Below are 25,522 nucleotides of genomic sequence, written 5' to 3'. Positions count from 1 at the left end.
TAAAAATGTTGCCAAAAGATTTTGTTCAAATAAACATTCTTCTCCACTTTTAATACTTTCTGTTAAAGAGAGCCATTTCAAAAACATAGCCAAAATGTACAAAATTTCATAATGCATAATTCAAACAACAACAACAACAACAACAACAACAACAACAAAAAAGTGGAGTCTGGGTTGACGAAATATAATTTGTAGGCACATTTATTTTGGATGCGATCCTAACAAGCCTAATTGTCCATGCTACTTTTCTTGCTAAAGTATTCAATAGGAGAGTGAAATATTAACAGTACACATTACTTAAATTTTCTTAGGACAATACTTTAATTATGTTGCTCCAATTTAAGAGTCTGAAATTCTTACCTATAGTTAATTTGAGCAAAAGTGCATCAGTAACCTACTCCAATAAGACAGAGAAAGAATCAGAGGGAAAAAAAAACATACATTTTCCTATACCCTTGAGTCCCTTGCCCTCTTGGCCTACTGCTCATCACACCTGTGCTAAACTCCAAGCTAGGATCACTCTCATCATCTTCTGCCTTTGCTTGAATTCATGGGGTGTTGAATGAAACTAGAGAAAAAAAAAATCACAAAACTACACTGATTGGGTCCACTACAAATTCATGTTACATAATCTAACTGGAACCTTCACTTCAGCAAAGTAATCCTTTTGCATCTCCCTAATTAACTATTCTGGGCCAGCTAGGTGGCATAGGGGTTAGAATACTGGCCTGAAGTCAGGAAGAGTTCAAATCCAGCTTTAGACACTACCTATGTGACCCTGGGCAAGTTATGTTTGCCTCAGTTTCCTTTATGGGGATGGCAGTGGTAGTAGTAGTAGTAGTGGTAGTAGCAGTAGTAGTAGTAGCAGCAGCAGCAGCCGTAGAAGTAGCTATTATACAGGGTGGTTGTGAGGATCAAATGAGAAAATTTTAAAGAGCTTAGCACAGTGCCTTGTCCATAATAAGCACTATGTAAATGTTAACATCATCATTTTAGAAACAGAAGGGGAAAAAAATCAACCAGTGGAGAGTTGATATGTTCCACCAGTATTCTCACAACTTCATGAGAACTGAAGGAAAGATTCCTATGAAGGATTTAAGGAAGGAGTATGCCCTAAAAGGGAGGACACAGTTACGTGGCAAACTGCATCAATGAAAGAGGGAATCTCTATTCTTGGAATGATTACCTACACAGATCTGAAGTACTAAAATAAGACCCTACTAGTATTTCATCCATTAACAGCTAGACGTTACTCCCTTCTCCCTTGTCTTGCCTTCCCCTAGCTATGAATTGAAAAATTTACCATAAATATAAATAGCTCATTTTGATGTACCACCGCATGAGTGGCAAATGAGAAAACCAAGCTATTACTCAACCACAGGGACACCCCTAGAGACAAATGTGAAGAACTACCTGAAAATTTTTTTCTTGGATTCTTTTATTTCTCTGGGCACACACTCTGGTCCCACCTTTTTTCATCTTTCCTTACCACAATTCCATTAAATGAACAGTTCAGTTGGTCTTTTATAAATTCACAAATATTCTAACTTTCTTTCTTCTTCTCTAATTCTTCAAATCTAAATAAATTATGCCACTCTAATATATGCTTCCATCTTCCTATAATTCAATTACAATTATCCACCCCTATTCTATTTGTAAATTAAAAAAAAAATTTAATCACAGTTTACAGACCTAAGATTAATTATAGAGATATATCTGTATCAAAGAAAATGAAAGCTCTAATTCTGGAGCAAAATTGGATAAAATAAACAACTAATGGCCATCAGACTTGAAATTATGCAGGAATTGTATTGAAGATCATCCCCAAAATTTTCATGTACTTCTCCGTCCACTTCTGATTAAATATGCTTATCCAATAATCCCAGCAGGAAATATCAATGAAAAGTTCTAGTTTAGTTTTTTCCACTTTAATTTGGAGGTGCTGTTTTCTTTTTTGTGCTGCCAATGTTTAGTATTTTAGCAATATTATAGATCAAACAGAATTTTGTAGACTAATCTAGTAACTTAAAAACTACTGATAAAATAATTTCTATTAGAAAACAGATAGAAAGTTCCAAACAACTGACTTGCAAAAGGATTTTTGTAACACAGTTTATTTGTAACCCCAAGACTGAATTTTTTGTGTGTGCGCGCGCGTACTCGTGCCTTTGTGTGTTAAAGTGTAAATGGGAAATCAATATTGAACAAAATAAAAATACAAGAGAATGTAGATAATGTTAATAAGTGGTTTTCTAAGTTAAACATGAGGTTGATGGGACCCTTACCTACAGTTTAGAGGCCTCTATTTCTATTTGAGTTTGATACCATTGTTATACAGCATTAGTAAATACTTGGTGACTTTAAATTAATTTGGTTTTGAAAATTACAAGTACTTGAGATAAATTGAGAATAACATGGAACAGGTTAGGAAGAAGGTTGTGGAGAAAGGAGCAGAAGAGAAAAAGGACTTGCCTATAAAAGTAGGAAATCCTTTGGTGATCTGAAGGTGATGAAATATCCTAGATCAGCGTTAAATGTGGGAAAGAGAAATGAAAGAAAACCTAAAAGAAAACAATCTCTTAGCCTGGATATTGGTCCAGATTCTAATTCTGAGTTATGGGTAGAAAAGAACAAAGACAATTAAGGAAAATACATAATAAGAATAAAAAGGATGAGGAAGATGAAGTGGAACCCTAAGAGATACACTATGGAATAAGGTACTTAGCAAGACAAGGCAACGTTAGGCAAGTTAGAAGTTAAAGAGAAAATAAGAGCAATAAGCAAACTGACAACATAAATCAGTGGGTGGGACAGATTTGTTGTAATAACATTTTTTAACAACTAGTAACTGGATGTAAAAACTTTTAATTGGATACTGGGGGTTGAGATATAAACATCTTCCAAGTATTTTTCAGATAAAAGGCTGAAAATCTCAATCATTGTGGATAGTAGAGAAAAATGTACAGCTACTTGACTGAATTTAATGTAGAGTATTTCTCTCACCGGGTACACTTTTATCTGAGCTCCAAGTTTAAGTCAATGTGCCTTCTAGAAAAGGTGAAGAAACTAGAAGAATAACTACAGGTTGTTAGTTTAGGGAGGATGAAGGGTTCCTTAAGGAAACAGAAACAAAGCTGCAAGGCAGGAAAAGGAGTTCTGAGGTGGAGGGTGTAGAAAAACTTGACACTTGTTAGAATGACAGAGAACAGAACTATGGCACAGAGGAAAAAGGAAAAAGAACATGTAAAATTAGAACTTAAAAAATAATTTTGAGGGTCTTTTAAAGAGGAGAAAGCTAGATGCTGAGGAGGAAAAAGTTGTTCGTACTATCAAGAATGACAAAGAATCTACTGAGTGGGAGTTCATGTGAGGGGCATAAGAAGAAAAGAACAATAATATAGTCAGCAATTTTTCCATTTTGTAGTACTGAGGCTACATCTCTAAGACGTTTTCTTTCTTTTTTTTTTTTTTTTAAAGCAATTGGGGTTAAGTGACTTGCCCAGGGTCATACAGCTAGTTAAGTGACAAGTGTTTGGTCTGAGGCCGCATTTGAACTCAGGTCCTCCTGACTTTAGGGCCAGTGCTCTATCCACTGTGCCACCTAGCTGCCCCCATCTCTAAGACATAACATAACTTTCTAAGACTCATCAAAAAGAGTGACAACTCCTCACATCTAGATAGTCACATGGGTACAAATGGCACTTCCAGAAGGAACTGAAAAATCATCACCAACAATCATGAAGTCTTGGGGAAGACACTTAAGACAATCGTCAGTCTGTTTTTACTAACTTTTGTTTACAGAAAGCAAGAGATGTAAAAGGGGTAATATTCATCTAGCAGTGTGGTCTGAAAATGGGATTTGGATCCTTGGATCACAGTTTACGATATGGGAATGATCTTCAGGGCTGGAGATGGAGTATACATAAAAATGGCTACAAAGAATAAATTTTTGGAAAGGAAGCTAGGTGGCACAGTGGCCTGGAGTTCAGAAGACCTAAGTTAAAATCCAGCCCCAGACACTTACTTAGCCATGTGACCCTGGGCAAGTCACTTAACCTTGTTTACCTCAGTTTCCTCAACTGTAAAATGAGCAGGAGAAGGAAATGGCAAACCACTCCAGTATCTTTGCCAAGAAAACCCCAAATGGGTTCATGAAGAGCTGGACATGACTAAAACGATCAAACAACAAAAAAGAATACATTTGCCAAGTAGTTTGGCAAATCTAATCAAAAGAGTTAAATTAAAAAGGACAGGAAAGGGAGAAAACTGCCTCTGTACATTCCCCAAGCTAGACACTGGTTCTTAACTTTTTTTAATCATGGACGCTCTACAATTTGGTAAACCCTGTTTACCTTCTCAGAATGTTTTTAAATGCATAAAATAAAATATATAGGATTACAAAAGAAACCAATTATATTGAAATAGCTATCAAAATATTTTAAAAGTACAAGTTCCATAGATTATAAGATCCATTGCTATAGAGATCAGTCATAAAGGAAAAAGAAGTTAGAATAACCACACATTCATAGGAGACAAAATCCAAGAAGGAAGCGAGGAGTAAAACTCATGAACTCAAAGAACTACAACTAATTGTCAAGATTTCAGGCAGCCAACAAGAGGAACTAAAAGTTCTAATGCAAGAGGGCAAATAATTTAAACTTACTAATTATCACTGAGATTTGGTGGGCTGAAAGCCTTGATTGGACCAGGGTGAAAAAAACTTAGCCAAAAGAAACAGGATAGGTAAAAGAGGGTAGAGCTAGGGTATCAATATATATTATTAATGAAAAAATTAAAGAATCACAAAGAGAAAGAATAACATGATATTTAGGTGAAGGTCAAAGGAAGGAGAAATGCGAATGCTTTTGTCACTGGAGTATACTACACAGTATAATACATATTACACACAGACACACACACACACACAGACACACAGACACACACACACACAGGCACACTCCACCTTGACATTAAGAGGAAATAAATGAGGAATTTGGAAAAACTGACAACAAAGGCATGACTAAGTAGTGATAGGGGATTTCAATTATTCAGACATCTACTACAGCTCTATCTGGCAAAAGCAAATTAGCCAGTAATCTCTTGATTTGCCTTAGTGACGAACAAAGAAAGGTAAATACCAACAAAGAGAAACTGATTATTGGGGTGGAAATTTTGGCAACTTTGATGAGAAGAGATCATTCCACCCTAAAATTCCAAAGTAAAAGGGAAAAGGAGAAACAATCCAAATGAGAAGGAAAACGAGATTTATCTGAAGAGAACTATGTGGTTGCACATGAAACTAACAAACCAACTTAAGATTCTAAAAAGAAATATACGAAAATGAAAGCAAAGCCAAATAACAGAAGACTGTTAAGAAAGCTGTAGTCAGGACTCCTCTATCATTCCCCAGAAAACTCCTTCACTGGGAAAACTATTTTGGCCTTGCAGTAAAACCTTGGTATATATGCCTAAATACTCTGTTATGCTTTCTCTCCATGATTCCTGGATTTCTTCATAAATACCTTAGCCCCTGTGGACCCTTCCCTCTAATTGGATGGTTCCTCCCCAAACCTCCATTTAAGGAGGGCACTCAGGTCAGCCATTTCTTCAATTTTTTTAAAAATAAGAATAAAGGAAACAGGTATTTATTAAGTGCCTACAATGTGCCAGGCACTGTGCAACGTACTTTACAAATATCTCATTTGAGCTTCACAACAGCCCTAGGAGATAGGTGCTATTATCTCCATTTTATAGTTGAGAAAACTAAGGTAGACAGAAGTTAACTGACTTGCCCAGGGCCTCACAGCTAGTCTACAAGGTAAAATATGAACTCTAATTCTTCCACACTAAAGGTCCAACACTTCAAGTACTGTCATCTAGCTTCCTAGTTACATTAAGTAGGGCTGGAGGTATACAAGATCCCTCTTAAATATATAATGGGGGACTGGCCAATAATCCTAATCCTTATGATCATGTGTGGTGTTCAGTTGATGCATGTGCTCATGTCAAAAATGAAAAATATGCAGGTTGTATTCTGTGACTGGTTCTGATACACTAACCATGTGGTAAAGAGGAATCCCTCTGATTGGCTATGGTGCTGACACTGGAGAGCATCAGCCAAATGCCTGACATTCAGCCAGGGTCTGTCCCTTGGTAAATCTTACCAAGATGCTTACTAAAGTCTTACTAGATGCTTTTTGGGTGGGAGATAATGATATAAGGGATAGGCCAAGGTCAATAGGTGACTATGAATATGGGTCTTTTCCTTTTACCCCTTTGTATTCTTTTGTTTTTCCTGTTCTAGGTGGAGCCTATCTCTTCAATTTTAACCAGCGGGCAATCCACACTTCTCCTCAATGCCCCCAGTAGGAACTTTTTTATATGTCGTCTGTTGTCTTCCCCCATTAGAATATAAGAGATGGTATGCCCATCAAATTTGCAAATGAAATAAAGCTGGGAGGGATAACTAACATCTTGGAAGATAGAAAGGATCAAAAAAGATAGTAAGATATAATTCAATCAAAATAAACAAAGGTCTTAGACAAGGGCTTAAAAAAATTTACTTTACATTGAAGTACAGGATAAAGGAGAATGGTTAGACAGCAATTGCTAGAAAATTATGTGGAGTGTTTAGTTAACTTCAAACTCAAAGAGTTAGCACCATTAGGTGGCAGCCAAAAAAGCTAATGCATTCTTTGACTTCAGTAAGAGAAGCACAGCTTCATAAATTAAGAAGACGCTAGTCCCACTGTAATCTGCTCTAATGAAATTACATCTGCAGTACTGTGGTCTTTACTTCTGGGTACTACAGCTTAAGGAGGAGAATAACTAGGATGAAGGGCCTCAGTCTAACATCCATTACAAGGACTGAAGGAACTGGATGCTTAACATGGAGAAAAGATACAATTATCGCTCTCTTCAAGTATCTGAACAGCTGTCCTGTGAAAGAGAGATTCAACTTGTAGGTCTCTTAGTGCAGAAACAAAAACAACAGGTCGCAAAAAAGCCAATTTAGACTCAGCATCAGGAAAAACTTTCTATACAACTCACCTGTCTTAAGAGGTGCTGAGTTTCCATATAGAGAGAAGTTACACACACACTTTTCAAGTAATGTTACAGAAAAGTTTCCTTTAGGGAATGGGTTGGAGTACCTGATCACTGAGGTCCCTTCCAACTCTGAAATTCTATTACTCTCTAATATGCACAATGATGTAAAACTGAATATGGCCAAGTTCCTCCCCTCAAATCTGAAAGAGAACATAAATAACTATGTCGGAGCAGCTAGGTGGCGCAGTGGATAGAGCACCAGCACTGAATAAAATCCAACCTCAGACCAAACACTTGACACTTACCAGTTGTGTGACCTTGGGCAAGTCACTTAACCCCAACTGCCTTAAAAAAAAAAAAAAGATAAATAACTATGTCTATAAGAAAAAATAGGATGTACTATAAAAGAAAACAAAATGAAATTAAGTCACTCAACAAATATTTATTGAAGACCTAACTACATGCCAAACACTGTGCGAAGTGCAAAAGATATGAGAAGAGGCAAAAGACAGTTCCTGCCTTCAAGAAACTCACAATCTAATGGAGGAGACAAACAAACAAATATGTACAAATAAGCCACATACAGAATAAACAGGAAACAATTAGCAGAGGGAAGGCATTAAGAGAGGTTGGAAAAGACTTCCCATAGAAGAGGCAACAAATAAAAACAAAGAGTACCTCTGTATGTAAAGGATTCAAGGCAGACTTCTTGAGGTGGTTTAACGCTCACCCAGGTCTTAAATGACTGATAGGATTTATACAAAAACAGAAAGGGAAGGGCATACTAGGAAGAGGGAACAGTGAAACCAAAGGCATAGAGCCAGGAAAACAAAGGATAGTATTAGAAATTGTGAGTAGTTTATTCAAGCTGGCAGGTCTCAAGAAAGTGGCAGAAAAATAACATTGTAAATATAGTGGAACTTAGGAATACAATGAATTTTTAACGCCATATTGAAGAGCTTACACTTTATTTGGTAGATAATGGAAAATATCTGTCAGATATGCTTTTGGAAACAAGTCAGTATAATACTTTGTGGTCTTCCATATATTGGCTGCTTTACTACATTAGAACAATAGGTAAATTTTAAGTGGTTGTACATCAAGAAAGATGATGGGTAAAAATGGAAGAAGAAAGGGGAACTAAAATAATAAAACATTACAAAAAGACCAAAAATAAGATTCTCCAGAAAAAAATAGCAAAAATTGTATTTAAATGTTGTTAACAGTATACCTACAACAGACTTATATTCCTTAAATCATTCAACCTAACTAGGTAAAAAGATATGATCAGTCTGAAAACTGGAAGTAACAGAAACTGAGATCTGATGCAGAACACAGGCAGGCCAAGAGACGAAAGCCCAGTAGCCTAATAAATATCCAACCCCTGTTGAAAAGGGTTTGTATTCAATCTAGAGATCCCAATGAGAAAGTAATAAGTGTGTTAGTCTATTGTATTTTTAAAAGAAATAAAATTTTATTATTCCTATTATAATCCAAAATAACCCTAGATTTGCTCAGTATTTTACATTCTGGACCTACATTAAAGACCAGTTTGTTACTGGCATACTAAAGTGATAGAAACTCTTTGCTCTCATAAATTTGATAAACATTTCCCACAGAACTCTTCCTTAAATAATATTTTGAAAATTCAGCCCAGCCCTGTTCAAACTATTACAAATTCTAAATTAATGAAGTTCAAAATAATGAGGTTTTTACAGCACACTTAAATATTTTTCATCACTATTAGAATAAATTATCAAAGAGTTACTAGCAACAACTAAACTTAATACTTCATAGACATCATGGCTTTATTGGTGAAAATAAAATAAAATTATGTAATAAACGCTACCAACATTTTTGTAAGACTGTGCAAAATATGAATGAAACTCTAGAGGAATGGTCCTAAATAAGAATGAGACTAATAAATATTAGTATTACAAGGTTAATATAAAGGATTATTGTATAAATGAACAATAAACCACTTAAAATACAATATGGAAAGTATCAAATGCAAATAGAAACCAAATATAATCACAAAAGCGACACTATGTTCTGAGATATTTTGAGAAAACATCATAAAATAATAACATATGATTTTTATATTACAAAACCACAGAAAAGTAAGAAAGAGTTGAAACATTTTTACTTCCATTAACTCCAGAGAAGTTGAATAACTCCAGGGGCATACAAACAGTAACAGAGACAAAATTCAAACCCAAATGAATGCTCTTCTCACTAGACCACAGTGAATCTAAGATCAATCCCTAGAGTCATAGCTATTGTTTCAGGTTAAGTGATTTCAATCAATTAATAAACATTTATGAAGCTCCTACTATGTATGCCAGGCACTGTGCTAAATGTCGGGTATACAAAAAGGTAATAGACAATCCCTACCCTGGAGGAGCTTATAATCTAATGGAGGAGAAAATATGAAACAAATATATACAAAGCAAGTTATATACATACAGGACAAATAGGAAAATTAACAAAAGGGAAGGCACTGGAAGTAAGAGGGATTGGGGAAGGCTCCACAAGCACAAACATTCTGATTCATAAAGAATACAAGGGAGGGCGGAGGGAAAGCAGTGACCTGCTGGATTCTCCCCCCAAAGCCCTCCAAATACCTAAAAAATTGGCTCTAAACAAATTCTAAAGCAGCAGAACCAAAAAAAAAAAAAAAAAAAAAAAGAGTGAAACAAATTTCCTGCCAAAGACAGCCTGGATGGTTGATCAGAAAGGTGTATCGTGCTGGGCGGGGAGAGGAGCCCAGTTTGGCGTGGGCACGCAGGCTGCAGAGGACTGAATCACAGGCAGCTGTGGCAGTTTCCAGACTCCTCAACCCATAAACAAACACCAAAGACAACTTGGAAGGTCAGTGGGAAAAGTCTGTGACTGCAGTGACAGAGGAGCTAGATCTCAGCCAGGAGCCTTGAGCGCAGCTCAGACCACAGCTGTTTACTAAGCTTCCGGCCCACAGACTGAGGGGGAATCAAGTGGCTGATCAGAGGGGGATTGCAAGGATCTCTTTGCCAGTGTTGAGGCAGGAATCTCTTGCTCTGCCAGTGCTTGGATCTGAGTCACAGTTCTGAGGGGCGGTCCTAGGGCAAGGAGGAACTCTGGTGCGGTGGACCTTCTTGTGAGGGTGGAGAGAAAACACCTCGTCCCTTATCATAGCACCTTGGAAGAACTGAAAATTTTCAGATCCCTAGAAGTATCTCTGAAAAACAGCTGAACAAACCCCCGAAGCTTGGGACAGTACATTCTCCACATTTGAAGCAGACTTTTATCTTAACAAAGAGTTTAAAATTCAAGTAATTGGCCAGGATCATGAGTACGCAGCGCAAAAAGAATCAGACCATAGAATCTTTCTTAGGTAACAAAGGAGATAAAGACATACGACCAGAAGAAGACAACACAGTCAAAGCTCCTACATCCAAAGCCTCCAAGAAAAATATGAATCAGTCCCAGGCCTTGGAAGAGCTCAAAATGGATTTTGAGAAGCAAGTAAGAGAAGTAGAAGAAAAACTGAGAGTGATGCAAGAAAATCATGAAAAACAAGTCAACAGCTTGCTAAAGGAGACCCAAAAAAACACTGAAGAAAATAACACCTTAAAAAATAGCCTAACCCAAATGGCAAACGAGGTCCAAAAAGCCTATGAGGAGAAGAATGCCCTAAAAAGCAAAATTGGTCAAATGGAAAAGGAAGTCCAAAAGCTTACTGAAGAAAATACTCCCTTAAAAATTAGAATAGAGCAATTGGAAGCTAGTGACTTTATGAGAAATCAAGACACTGTAAAACAAATCAAAAAGAATGAAAAATTAGAAAACAAAGTGAAATATCTCACTGGAAAAACAACTGACCTGGAAAATAGATCCAGGAGAGAGAATTTAAAAATTATTGGACTATCTGAGAGTCATGATCAAAAAAAGAGCCCAGACATCATCTTTCAAGAAATTATCCAGGAAAACTGTCCTGATATTTTAGAACCAGAGGGCAATATACAAATGGAAAGAATCCACTAATCTCCTCCTGAAAGAGATCCCCAAAGGAAAACTCCTAGGAATACTGTAGCCAAATTCCAGAGTTCCCAGGTCAAGGAGAAAATATTACAAGCAGCCGGAAAGAAACAGTTCAAATGTGGAAACACAATCAGGATAACACAAGATTTAGCTGCTTCTACATTAAGGGACTGCAAGGCATGGAATATAATATTCCAGAGGGCAAAGGAGATAGGATTACAACCAAGAATCACCTACCCAGCAAAACTGAGTATAATCCTGCAGGGAAAAAAATGGACATTCAGTGAAATAGAAGACTTTCAAGCATTCATGATGAAAAGGCTAGAGCTGAATAGAAAATTTGATTTTCAAATACAAGACTCAAATGGAACATGAAGAGGTAAACAGGAAAAAGAAAATCATAAGAGACTTATTAAGGTTGAACTGTTTACATTCCTGCATGGAAAAATGCAGGAATTTATTTTTAACTCATGAGACCTTTGTCAGTATTAGGGTAGTTGGAGGGGAAAAATTATATGTACATATATATAGATATAGATAGATAGAGGGCACAGGGTGAGTTGAAAATGAAGGGGTCATATCTGGAGAATAAAATTAAGGTGTAAGAGAGGATTATACTAGGAGAAGGAGAAAGGGAAAGGTAGAACAGGGTAAATTATCTCACAAAAAAAAAGAAAAACAGAAAAGAAAAGGCTCTTACAGTGGAGGGGAAACGGGGTAAGGTGAGAGGGAATGAGTGAATCTCATTCTCACAGGATTTGACTTAAGGAGGGAACAACATACACACTCAATTGGGTATGGAAATCTGTCTTACCCTACAGGAAAATGGCAGGGGCGGAGGGGAGAAGAGAGTAGGGGGAAGATAGAGTAGAGGGCAGATTGGGATGGGGGGGGTAATCAGAAGCAAATACTTCTGAGGAGGGACAGGGTCAAAAGAAAGAATAGAATAAATGGGGGGGCAGGATAGAATTAAGGGAAATAGAGTTAGTTTTTCACAGCATGTCTACTATGGAAGTATTTTGCATAACTGCACATATATAACCTATATTTAGTTGCTTGCCTTATCAATGAGGGTGGGTGGGAGGGAGGAAGGGAGAAAATTTAGAACCCAAAGGTTTAAAAACGCGTTTAAAAAAAATGTTTTCACATGCAACTGGGAAATAGGAAATACAGGAAATGGGGTACGGAGGTCCATCCTGCCCCACAGAAAGTTGAGGGGGAAGGGGATGGAAGTGGGGGGAAGAGGTAGAAGGGAGGGCAGACTGGGGGAAGGGGTATTCAGAGTGCATGCGTCTTGGGGTGGGGTGGGGTGAGATGGGGTGGAAGTTTGGAGCTCAAAATCTTGTGGAAATAAATGTTGAAAACAAAAAAATAAATTAAAATTACCAAAAAACCCCAAACAAAAATAAAGAAAAAAACAGCCATCGGACTTTACTGAGTAGAAGGGGACAAGGTTGGACCTGTGCTTTAGGAAAATCACTTTAGTGGCTGAATGGAAAATGGACAGGCTATGGTAACAGTCCAGAAAAGAAGCTGCAGGCCTTGTTAAGAGCTTATAGATAGGGTATGGGGGTGAGTGGTGTGAGAGATAGTGAGGAATCCAGGATAACTTCTAGGTTGTGAAGGTAGGAGGATGGTATTACCCTCTACAGTAATACAGAAGGTGGGGGAGGCAAAGGTTTAGGTCAGGGATGGGGAAGTTGAGGCCTCGAGGCCACATGTCACCCTCTAGGTCCTCAAGTGTGACCCTCTGAGTGAAATCCAAATCCCCAAAAAGATTTGTTCTGTGAAGTTTAGATTCCATCAAAGTGCCACACTTGAGGACCTAAAGGGCCACATGTGGCCTTCGAGGCCTCAGTTTCTCTATCCCTGGTTTAAGAAGAAACATGAGTTCTGTTTTGGACATGCTAAGTTTAAGATGTCTACTGGACATCCATCTTGAGATGTCTAAAAGGCTGAGATGCAAGATCAGCAGAATTTGGGGCAAGATAGGGAGGTAGATCTAAGAACCTTCAGTATAATTAAATACATGGGAAATGACGAGATCATCAAATGAAGCAGTAATAGGAAATAGGAAGAGGGAAGAAGAGGAAGCTCAAGGGTGAATGGCATCATTTTTTTCTGTAAAATATGAGGCAAAGTTCCCAGATGAGAGAGTGGGAGGTGAAGGAGCCATGGAAAGTTTTAAGAGGGATGAAAAAGTTTTTAAGAGCCACTGACAGAGTGGGATAGTAAGTTGATAAGGGAGGTATTCCAGGCGTGCCTAGCAGCAGTGAGGACCCACTTAAGGTTGTGTAATATAAATTTGTAGTGGATCAAGTCAGAACAGTTGCAATATTTTCTCCATCTCTGTTCAGCAGCATGTGCACAAGAGCAAAGGCAACAAATGGTGGGAGTGATCTAAAGGCTAAGGGCTGGGTATGTGTAATCAATGATAAGTTAACAGGAATGACAAGAGGAGGATGGTATGGAGTTGTGAATTGGTTCTTCAAGAGGTCAAGATAGGGAAGAGGAAAAAATGATCAGTGAAGAGGAGATATACTGGGAAAGAAATGAGGGGTCAAAGGATTGGAGGTAACAATATAGATGACAAACAGAACTTTGTAAGGGAGGGGAAAGGGAGAAGTTAAAAAAAGCAACAGATTATGACTGGATAAGAGGATTTCAGAATCCTTCAATAGAGAGGTGGTGAATTTGTGAGCGTTGGCAAAAACAAAGGTATGACCATCTTTGTCTGTGGCTGAGATGGGGTGAGGTGCACAGCTCGTGGGAAATAAGTAGGTTTAGATACCATACAGAGGAGTTCATAGTTGACAGGGAGCTACTGGAGTTTATTTGAGGAGGGAGATGGGGCAAGATATGGTCGATCTATGTTTCAGGAAAATAATTTTGGCAGCTGTGTGAAGGATTTTTTGAAATGGGCAGGGAGTCAACTAAGAGATGACAAATACCTCAACTGCAGAGATGGCTATATTAGCAGAGAGAAGGGGGGCGACAACCAATTAAATGTGTGGGGTAAACAAGAGAAAGAAGACGTTAAGTCCTAGAACATAACAGGCATTTAATAAATGCTTGTTGAATGATTCCTTATATTCTTCACTGCCTTAAACTAATCTATTCTTGCCTTAAGATGTCCAGCATCTCTGGAAACTTCCTTCAAAGCTAGTGGTTCCTTCTACCATATTCTACTCCATCCTTTAAAAAAAGAAAGCAGCATTATCTTTGCTTTCCATTGTCACTTTAACATCCATATTCAATAATATCTCCTCCTCGAAAATGCAATGTCATAATATTATATCATCTTCTCTAGTTCCTTGTGGCTGTCTATCTTTTGGATATCACCCTACTTATCTAATGACATTGAAATTTAACTTTCAGTTTTCCCTTTCAGGCCTACTTCAAGATCCATATGATGTCTCTTCAAATACCCCAAGTTGAAAGTTCAAAGGACAACAGGATCATAGTAGAAAGAGTTAGAAGGGATCTAATCATCTCAATTCTACTACCTTCATTTATAGTAGCTTTTGTCCATTTCTGGACCAGGAGATTCTATGAGTTGCCAAGTGTCTTACTACCTGATTAGGACCTCCACTTCTATGAAGAGGTTGAGGACCATGGGTGTGAAATATTGCATATAATATCAAATATTTTTGCTATATGGGTTAGTTTTATAGAATTTTCCTTGTTTGCTCTTCAGAAATTCTTGAATACAAGGGATGGCTCCCTGGGATGGGTAAGGGAGGGATATAGTAGGTAATATATGCAATATAAAATCAATAGATATCAATAAAAATTTATTTTTAAAAAAACCAGACAGCCATGCAAACTGTAATTTGACCAGAGAAATATAGGATTATACATTTAGAGCTGAGAATTACCTTGGAGATCACCTAATACAACCCCCTCACTTCACAGATAAGAAATTGATATCTAAGTTGGGTTAAATGACTTGCCAAGGGTCACACAAGTAGCAAAAACCACAGCCAGGATCCCAATCCAGGTCTTCTGACTTAAAACCAATGTTATTTCTACTGTTTTGATAAAGTATTCCTACTCTTTTTGGAAAAAAATATGACTACTGCAAAAACAAGTAGCTTATCACAAGATCCCAAAAAGGGGAAAGACCACAATTACTAAACCATATTCTAAAATAATATTTTCCATATTCAGGTATAATGTATACCTATTATGTTTCCTTAAAATTTAAGATAGTAAAAAAATTAAATACTTTTAATCTATCACACTATTTGATACCATATTCTTATATAATATGTCCAACATTTTCTACTTCATACCTGATTCTGTTGGAGGGGGGGCTGGGACTGTCCATCAGGAGCCTGGCCCTGGCTGTCATTCCCTCCTACTGGAGAGCCACGGGTCGTGGCTGTCATACTCGACACAGGGCAGATCTTTGCAATTTTGTCTGCTTATGTAGTTGTTGTGAGAGAAGAAATTATAGTCCACTTATAGAAGATGAAGTACCAGCATATGTCAGTCTTAAAAAGCTCCAAATTAAGGACAAACCATCTTGCAGAGACCATTGCATAACCTAAAATGGAAAGAAAAGATAAATGTATTGAATCAAAGAATAAGCGCTTTGATTTTATATACATTGCAAAATCACCAGTGGCAATTTCGAAGTAACTTCTAAAGTTCATTAACAACTGCTGACTGATATTAATCCATACACAGAACTAATGGAAGGTTGAGGGGACAGGGGGAAGGGAAAGAGAGAGGATCAGAGAGGAAGACTATGACTTAAGGGGGGGGACAGTTTTGTCTTCTAAATCAACGGTGTCAAACAAATAGAAATTATGTACCATATACTGACATAGAAAATCACAAATTAACAATATCTACTTGGTGTTATATTTTTTATTTTCTTTTGGTAAACATTTCCCAATTACATTTTAATGTGGCTTGACACTTGTGCTCTAAATGTTAGGTTCAATTTACTAAATTTAAAACAAAGAATGTTATCAACATGACAAAAGAAACTATCTTTTTAGCACTTTCTTAAAGACACCATAGCCTCAGCACTAGACATGTGACAGAACACTAATTCTGCTGAAAATAAACCCCAGGAAAGTATGGTGGTATGCTTACGTTGCCATACTCTCATTCCCATATCTTTGATAACCTAAAATGGATTCTTTTCCTACCTCACTTCCACTTACTGAAATTTCTCTCTTCAAGGCCCAAAATATATTTACAAAAGTACAATTAGAACCAACTTAAATTTCAACACATTTCTAAAAATTATTTTTATATAAGTTAAAAATTATTTCCTCTTTCTGCACCAGATTTTATCTTCTTAGCATTGCTGAGAAGAGTTAAGCCAAAGTTTTTTATGGCAGGCACAGAGTCAACAATGTATTACTTGCAGAATCACAGTGTGATGTTAGCCCACATATACAAACACACATATGTTCTCTGCAGCAGGACAAATGGAATAGTACGGGAAAAGTCACCAAGACTTCTGATCTGGCCCAGGCATATGGAATTTAGCTTTAAATCTCTGAATTAGAAGGAAAGTTCATGAAAGCATAGATTTGGAGAGGAGGGGAGAGAAAAAGGTAACTTTTAATTCTAAAATTAACAAGTAGAACTTTATGAAATTTTTCCTTAAAAGTTAAGAATTTGAATTTATGTCATAGCTCTGGTCAGGGTTGGATGCTGGCAACCAAAAAAAACCAGTAAACACACCCATTAGGATACACAATGTCAGTATTACTTCAGGATGACAGTTTTGTCAGCCAGGTGGCACAGTAGTAGACAGTGATGGCTTTTGAGTCAGGAAGATCTGAATTCAAATCTAGTTTTAGACACTAGCTGTGTAGCCATGGGTAAGTCACTTTTCTCAGCCTTGGTTTCCTCATCTGTAAAGTGAGGATAACAAAAGCACCTACTTGCCAGATTCTTGTAAAGATAAAATAATATCTGCAAAATCCTTTGTAATCCCTAAAGAATTGTACAAATGTTAGTTATCATCATCATTACCCTCATCATCATTATTTCTGGCACTCTCCTCTCATATTGTCAAGAAATAATTCAAAATAAACATTTAATTGGCACCTAGTATGGGCAAAGTCTTGTGATAAGTGTTAAAAGAAAAGCAAATGTATGGAATAGGTCATGTTTTATTTATAATGCTTCAGAATCTAAGAGGGATATTCAAACCTCAAACAAAGTTTTCAATTCCTCCAAGCAAGCTAGAAGTCTACATGGGGAAGATACAGGCCAACTTTATTTATAGGCCAAAGACTTGAAGCAGCCATAAAAATAGCATTATATCAGTTTCAAAAGCAGTAACTACCAACACCTAAATAAAACAAAAAGGGGGGGGGGGGATGCTGAACCACCTACAACAAAACACTTAGAAATGACAAGTACTGTAATACAATTTCATTGGACAGACATAAAGGAAAAGTGATAATGGGATCTTTTTTAAAACCAAGTGCTACAAAATTAACTGAAATCAGGAGATGAAAGTAGAGAAAGAAATAAAAATTTTAAAAGAACACATTGAAACAATGTAGCAGAGAACTGTGAGATACTGAAAAAAAATTATTTCAACAACTCTTTATAAAATAACCATGATTTCTGAAATTCCTTCCAGCATTCATAATCTATAATTTTCACTTCCCAAAGCAATGCTTAACTTTCCATGTAATCCCTAATTTTTAAACCAAGTTGTTTGCCATTATTTTATAGTCAAAGTTTAAAAGGTTGTATGTATACATGTGTGTATATCAATATATACACACATATACAGAAACATATATATGCACATATACAGTACACTGCTATGTATTTGAAAAGGGTAATGCAATTGACATTTTCCAAAAATAAAAATCATCCAAACAATAGACCACACAGAAAACCAATTTCAGAAAAGGAAATAGAACTGGCTATGAAGAAATGACCAAAAAAAAAAAATTCCTTTTTAAAAGGAACACACAAATTATTCTCAAAAATTGAGAAAAGAAAGCACTCTACAAAACCCCTTTTATGAGACTAATATCACTAATGAACATAAATGTAAAAAAATTTTTTTTAAATAAAATTGTTAAACTACATCAATTCATCCAAGAAATTGTTCATTCTAACCAAATTTGATTTATGCCAAGGATGACAGGCTAGTTCAACATTAGGAAAACAACCAACAAGTTATCAATAAACATAAACAATCATATTAAAAACAAAAATAGTCAAAATTATGATTCTCAATATATGCAGAAAAGGCATTTGAAAAAGTCCATTCATTTATCCTAAAAACCCTACAAAGTATAGTTATAGAATGACATTTTAAAAATACTATATTAAGCATCTATCTAAAAACAAAAGTAAGCATCACATGCAAGAGAGATACATTAGCAGCTTTCCCCAATAAATAAGCAAAGCAAGGATGGCCACTCTCTTGATTTAGTTCTAAAAATGCTAGCAGTATCAATTAAGATAAGACAAAGAAATTAAATGTGTAAAGATAAGCAAAAAGAAAATAAGACTAACCCCATTTGCTGAACGATGGTTTACTTGGAAACTCCAAAGAAATAAACATAGACAGTAACTGAGATAATTAATAGCCTCAGCAAAGTTGCAAGTTACAAAATAAGTTCTCAAAAATTAACAGCATTTCTGAGTGTTAACAAAATCTAAGAGGCAAAAATATAAAGGGAAACCCAGTTCAAAAATAACTATAAAATACATTCCTCAAGTCACCACACTTCAGTCCTTCTTATACTTAGCTACCACAGTCATCTCATCTTCCTAAAAAGCACAGGTCTGACCACGTACCTCACTACTCAGTAATGAACTTCTACACCTCCCTATCACCTTCATGATCTAATATAAAAACCCCTGTTTGGTTTTAAAGTCCTTCACAACCTGACTCCTATAAACTTTTTTTGTACTCTACTCCTCTGCCTCCAGTGACATTGACCTTCTTGTTGTTTCTTCCACAAGACATTTCCTGGCTCCAGGAATTTTCATTGGCAGTCTCCTCCTCTACTTTCTGGCATCTTTTAAGTCTCAGCTAAATCCTACCATTTGAAAGAGGACTTTCTTAGTCCCTCTCAAAGCTAGAGTCCCTTTCCTCTGAGATTACCTCCAATTTATCCTGTATATATCTTGGATATACATAGTTGTTTGCATATTGTCTCCTCCATTAGACTGAGCTCCTTGGGAGCTGGGAGTGTCTTTTGCCTTTCTTTGTATCCTCAACTCTTAGCATAGCACCTGAAACATAGTAAATGCTTAATAAATATTTGTTGACTTAACTATAGGCAAAGGAAGATTTAAAAAAAAACAAGGGACAGATGTTGTCACCAAAGCTAAAATAGTCAATAAGCATTAAGCACTTGTGTGCCGGGTACTATGCTAAGGAATGGGATACATAAAGGTAAAAGATAGTCCCTGTCCTCAAAGAGGTCACTATCTAATGGAAGAAACAACAAGTAAACATATTGCAAACAAGATGCATACAGGATAAATACAAAGTAATTAATGAAAAGAAGGCACTAGAATTCAGAGGGACTGGTGAAGGTTTAATATAGAAGACAGGATTTCAGCTGGGACTTAAAGGAAGACAAGGATACCAGTAGGCAGAAGTGAGGAGCAAGAGCAAAAAATATGATGGACAGTGAGTGAAAATTCCCAGAGTTGAGAACTGCAGTATTTTGTCTGAGGAATGGCAAAGAGGCCAGTATCACTAGATTTAAGAGTATATGGCAAGAGCCAAGATGGCAGAGTAAAAGCAGTGACTGGCTTGAGCTCTCCCCAAAACTCCTCCATGTACTTGTAAAAACTGGCTCTAAACAAATTCTAGAGCAGCAGAACCCACAAAAAGACAGAGTAAAACAAATTCCAGGCCAAGACAACTTAGATAGTTGATGGGAAAGGTCTGTTGCACTGGGCTGGGAGAAGAGTGCAGTTCAGTGTGGGCCACGTAGGCAAAGACAGGGCCCCAGCAAACCTGGAGCAGGCCTCAGGGGACTAAATCACTAGCAGTTGTAGTGGTTTCAACTTCTCTACCCACAAACACCAAAGACCACTTAGAAGGTCAGTAGGAATGATCTGCTGCACCGGGGTGAGAGAGGAATGCAATTTAGCCCCAGTCCTGGAGCAGCCCTAATCCAGCAGCTGCTTCCAGAGCTCCTGGGCCCACAGAGGACTTGGCTTAAGGAGGGAATAACATACACACTCAATTGGGTATGGAAATCTATTTTACCCTACAGGAAAATAGGGGGAAAGGGGATTGGGGTGGGGGGGGAATGATAGAAGGGAGGGTAGATTGGGGGAGGGGTAATCAGAAGTAAACACTTTTGAGGAGGGACAGGGTCAAAGGAGAGAAGAGAGTAAGTGGGTGGGGTGGGATAGGATGAAGAGAAATACAGTTAGTTTTTCACAACATGACTACTATGAAGTGTTTTGCATGACTACACATGTATAACCTGTATAGAGTTGCTTGCCTTCTCAACGAGGCTGGGCAGGGAGAGAGGAAGGGAGAGAATCTGGAACCCAAAGTTTTAAAAACAAATGTTAAAAATTGTTTTTACCTGCAATGGAGTATAGAAATTTATCCTGGCCAACAGGAAAATAGAAGGGGAAAGGAATAAGAGAAGCGGGGGGTGTGTGTGAGGGGGAGGGTGGTTGATAGGAGGGCAGATGGGGGAAGGGGTATTCAGAATGCACACTGTTTTGGGGTGAGGGGAGGGGAGAGATGGGGAGAAAATATGGAACTCAAAATCTTGTGGAAGTGAATGTTGAAAACTAAAAATGAATAAATAAATTTTTCAACAAAAAGAGTATATGGCAGGGAAAAAGGTAAAAATAAAAATAAAACACTGGAAAGGTTGGGTGGTAGGGAAGCACCTAGGTTATAAAGGGCTTTAACACCAAACAAAGGATTTTGTATTTGATGCTAGAGAAGATAGGGAGTCACTGGAATTAATTGAAGATGTGACATGGTCAGACAGGAACTTTAGGAGAATCACTTGGTAGCTTAATGGAAGATGGACTATAGTGGAAGAGACTTGTGACAGGCAGAGCCACAAGACGACTATTGAAACAGTTCAACTATGAGGTAATGAGGGCCAACACCAGGATGGTGGCAGTGTCAGAAGACAGAAAGGGGCATATTGGAGAGATGTTGCAAAGGTGAAATCACCAGGCTTCTGCAAGAGATTAGATATGAGGTGGAGAGGGGGTGGGAAGGCAAGGGTAGGTAGGGCGGGGGGAGAGGGGGGAATAGTGAAGAGTTGAGGTTGTGGGCCTAGAGGGATGGTGATGCTCTTGACATTATAGGGAAGTTTGGGGGCAGTTGGGGGAGGGGGTAGAGGAAGGCTTTAAGGGAAAATATAATGAATTCAGTAGATAATTTTGATTACATGAAATTGAAAAGTTTTTGAATAAAAGCTTCAATTAAGATAAGAACAAATGCTATCAACTGGGGAAAAATCTTTATATCAAATAGATCTGATAAGATTCTGACATATAAGATATATGGACAACTAACAGAAACATATAATAACAAAAAAGTCATTTCCCTAATAGTTACATGGTCAAAGGACCTGAAAAAACAGGCCTTAAAAGAATCACAAACTATTAACTATATTAAAGAATGCACCAAATCATTAACAAGTATAATGCAAATCAAAATCTGTCAAGTTTTGCCTCACATTGGCAAAGATGGTAAAAGACATATGCTGGAGAAGCTGTGAAAAGATGGCCATATTAATTCATTTTTGGAGAACAGTGAATTGGTCCAACTCTCCTGGAAAGCAATTTGGAATTATGAGAAGTAAATGATTGAAAAGCCACAGCATTTGACTCAGAAATCCTATTGCTAGGTATATTCCTCAAAGAGGTCAATGATAGAAAGGGCTCTGCATACACTGAAATATTTATAATAATACGTTTTGGAGGCAGCAATGAGCTAGAAAGAAAGTAGATGCTCACCAACGGGGGATGGCTAACCAAGTTATGGTACAATGGAATAATTAGTGTTAATAGTGTTAAATGCTTACCATGTGCCAGGCATCATGCTAAGTGCTAGGGATTATAAAAAAAAAAAAGGTAAAAACACAGTTCTTGCCCTCAAGGAGCTCACATTTTATTGAGGGAGAAAACATGGAAGAAACTTTACACATCCAAGATTTATAAATGAGAGGTCGTTTAGAAGGAATGCACAGAGACCAGAAAGGGTATCTTATAGAAGATGGAATGTGAGCTGAGTCTTGATAGAAGCCAAGCAAGGCAGGAGGCAGCTAATAATGATAAAAATAACATTAACAGTAAGGATTTACACAGCACTTTAAGGTTTGCCAAGCATTTTACAAGTAACTCATTTTAATCCTTCTAACAAACCTAAGTAAGTGCTATTATTATCCTTATTTTACAGATGAGGAAACTGAAACAGACAGTTTAAGTGACTTGCCTAGAATCACACAGCTAGTGTCCAGGACCAGATTTGAACCCAGGTACTTCCCAACCCTAAGTCCAGCTCTCTATCCACTGTGCCACCTATATGGCTAAAGTAAGGAAGGAAAACATTCCAGGCATGGGGAGGAGGGTGCAGGCAATGAAAAAGAACAGAACAGAGAGTCATATACAAGGAAAATCTAGCAGTACATTTTAACTTTATCCTGAAGTTCATGGAGGGGAGTAAAATTTAAGAACACTTGGAAAGGTAAGAATGGGCCAGATTGCAAAGGCCTTCAGAAGCTTAACAGGGAACTCTACATTAAATCCTAGAGATAATAGGGAGATGATATGATCAGACTTGTGCTCTTCTGGAAGATATCTTTGGCGGTTAAGAAGAAGGAATGGACAGGGAAGAGTTTAGGGAAAGAGATCAACTTGAAAGCTACTAAGATAGCTCAGGCCTGAGGTAATGATGTCTGCCTGCACCCGGGTAGCAGAAATACCAAACCAGAAGAAAGAGAGGAACACAGGGGTATGAGAGATGTTACAAATTAGAATTGACAGGACTTGGCAACAAACTGGATACATGAGATGAATGAGACTGCAGTGTCATTGATGAGAGGTCAGAGCCTTTAAAAATGGGAAAATGGAGCTGCCCTTAATAGTAGAGAAGTCAGAAAGGAGGAACAGTTTCGGTTCTGTTTGGCCGCATTGAGTTTGAGATGCCTTTGGGACAACTACTCTTAAGATTTCCAATATAAAGTTAGTGGCGCAGGCCTGGAGGTTTGGCAATGGGTTAGATTTGGATAAAAAGATTTAAGAATCATCTGCAGAGAGATTATAAGTGAACCTATCAAAGATGATGACATTCCCACGTGAAACAGAGCTTTGGAGAGACACTCATGGATAGTGGGTGTGATCAGAAGATCCACTAAAGGAGACTAAGAGAGAGTTATCAGATACAGGACAATCAAGTGAATTCTAGCAGTTGTCAAGAAAATACTGAAAGAAAAAAGTATCCAGAAAAAGACAATGATGGTGGCAGAGGTCAATAAAAATGAAGACAAGAAAAGGCTAAGAGATTTGGAAATTAAGAGATAAATGTTAAATTTGGAGAGAGAATTTCAGTTGACTGATAAGACTGGAAGCCAGACTGTAAAGAGTTTTGAAATGAGAAGTGAAGGAAGTACCTAATGTAGATTGCTTTCTTTGCCTGAAAAGGGTGACAGCTATCTGAGATGATCAGACCATATGAGGGTATTTTTAAGGAAGGGTAAGACATCAGGTCACTGTAGGTAATATATATAGTAAGAAATTAAGGATTAGTAAGAGAGTGAGTATAACAAAGTCTGCTGAAGAAGATAGGATAGAAAGGGATCAAAGGTAGATAAAAAGGGAATTGTCTTGGAAAGAAGAACCTCTTCTTCATGTGAGATGAGGTGGAGAAGATAGCGGGAAAAGACAGCTGAATGATCTGAGATGAGGAAGGGCAAACAGTGAAAATTCGAAAAAAAATTTCAGTGAAGTACGAGGCTAGCTAAAAGTGTGTGGAGAGGGTATACCATGGCAGGCTTGAGGAGGGATAAAAAGGTTTGGAACCACTGCTGTGGTGACATGATGAATTCATTATGAAGGGAAAAAAGGATTACTTTGTTGTGGTGAGGTCCCAGTTGAGATAATAGAGCATATATTTTTAGTGTACCTTGTCAGTACAGTTTCACAATTTTCTCCAGCTCTCTTCACCAACATGTAAATAAGAACAAAGGCAGCAAATGGCAAGAGTTAATTCCAGGCTAGGATTTGTAAGGCGATCCTTACAAATCCTGTTGGTGACAGGATTTAGCTCAAGAGGACAGGATAGAGCTGGACTGCTTCACCAATGGGGTAGAGACAGAGAAGGCAGGAGAAGGTAAACAGCCAGTTCAGGGGTAGTGACATTGTCAAGAATTGAGGGGTAGAGGGACTGGAGGTAACAATGAGGAGTAAGGAAGTGTTAGGTGTTATAAGAAAGAGGAAAAGATGGAACAAGAAAAGATTATGGTTGGATAAAGGAATTTTAGAATTTATGAAAATAAGGAAGTCCAAAAGCTTACTGAAGAAAATACTCCCTTAAAAATTAGAATGCAATTGGAAGCTAGTGACTTTATGAGAAATCAAGACACTGTAAAACAAATCAAAAAGAATGAAAAATTAGAAAACAAAGTGAAATATCTCACTGGAAAAACAACTGACCTGGAAAATAGATCCAGGAGAGAGAATTTAAAAATTATTGGACTATCTGAAAGTCGTGATCAAAAAAAGAGCCCAGACATCATCTTTCAAGAAATTATCCAGGAAAACTGTCCTGATATTTTAGAACCAGAGGGCAATATACAAATGGAAAGAATCCACTAATCTCCTCCTGAAAGAGATCCCCAAAGGAAAACTCCTAGGAATACTGTAGCCAAATTCCAGAGTTCCCAGGTCAAGGAGAAAATATTACAAGCAGCCGGAAAGAAACAGTTCAAGCATTGTGGAAACACAATCAGGATAACACAAGATTTAGCTGCTTCTACATTAAGGGACTGCAAGGCATGGAATATAATATTCCAGAGGGCAAAGGAGATAGGATTACAACCAAGAATCACCTACCCAGCAAAACTGAGTATAATCCTGCAGGGAAAAAAATGGACATTCAGTGAAATAGAAGACTTTCAAGCATTCATGATGAAAAGGCTAGAGCTGAATAGAAAATTTGATTTTCAAATACAAGACTCAAATGGAACATGAAGAAGTAAACAGGAAAAAGAAAATCATAAGAGACTTATTAAGGTTGAACTGTTTACATTCCTGCATGGAAAAATGCAGGAATTTATTTTTAACTCATGAGACCTTTGTCAGTATTAGGGTAGTTGGAGGGGAAAAATTATATGTACATGTATATAGATATAGATAGATAGAGGGCACAGGGTGAGTTGAAAATGAAGGGGTCATATCTGGAGAATAAAATTAAGGTGTAAGAGAGGATTATACTAGGAGAAGGAGAAAGGGA

General features: G+C 37.4%; 1 protein-coding gene across 1 annotated transcript in view; it reads right to left on the bottom strand.

The window, feature by feature from the left end:
* Positions 1 to 25,522, bottom strand: part of USP9X (ubiquitin specific peptidase 9 X-linked) — a 254,417-nt gene that overhangs the window by 152,924 nt on the left and 75,971 nt on the right. The window contains exon 2 of the mRNA XM_027875459.1: positions 15,363 to 15,616. Within this exon, the coding sequence (XP_027731260.1) occupies positions 15,363 to 15,458 (96 nt within the window). The 5' untranslated portion in view covers positions 15,459 to 15,616. The remainder of the gene's footprint in view (positions 1 to 15,362; positions 15,617 to 25,522) is intronic.

This window comes from Vombatus ursinus, unplaced genomic scaffold (assembly GCF_900497805.2).
Source record: "Vombatus ursinus unplaced genomic scaffold, bare-nosed wombat genome assembly UNPS02014809.1, whole genome shotgun sequence".
Classification (NCBI taxonomy): domain Eukaryota; kingdom Metazoa; phylum Chordata; class Mammalia; order Diprotodontia; family Vombatidae; genus Vombatus; species Vombatus ursinus.
This window is presented reverse-complemented; position numbering and strand designations above follow the sequence as displayed.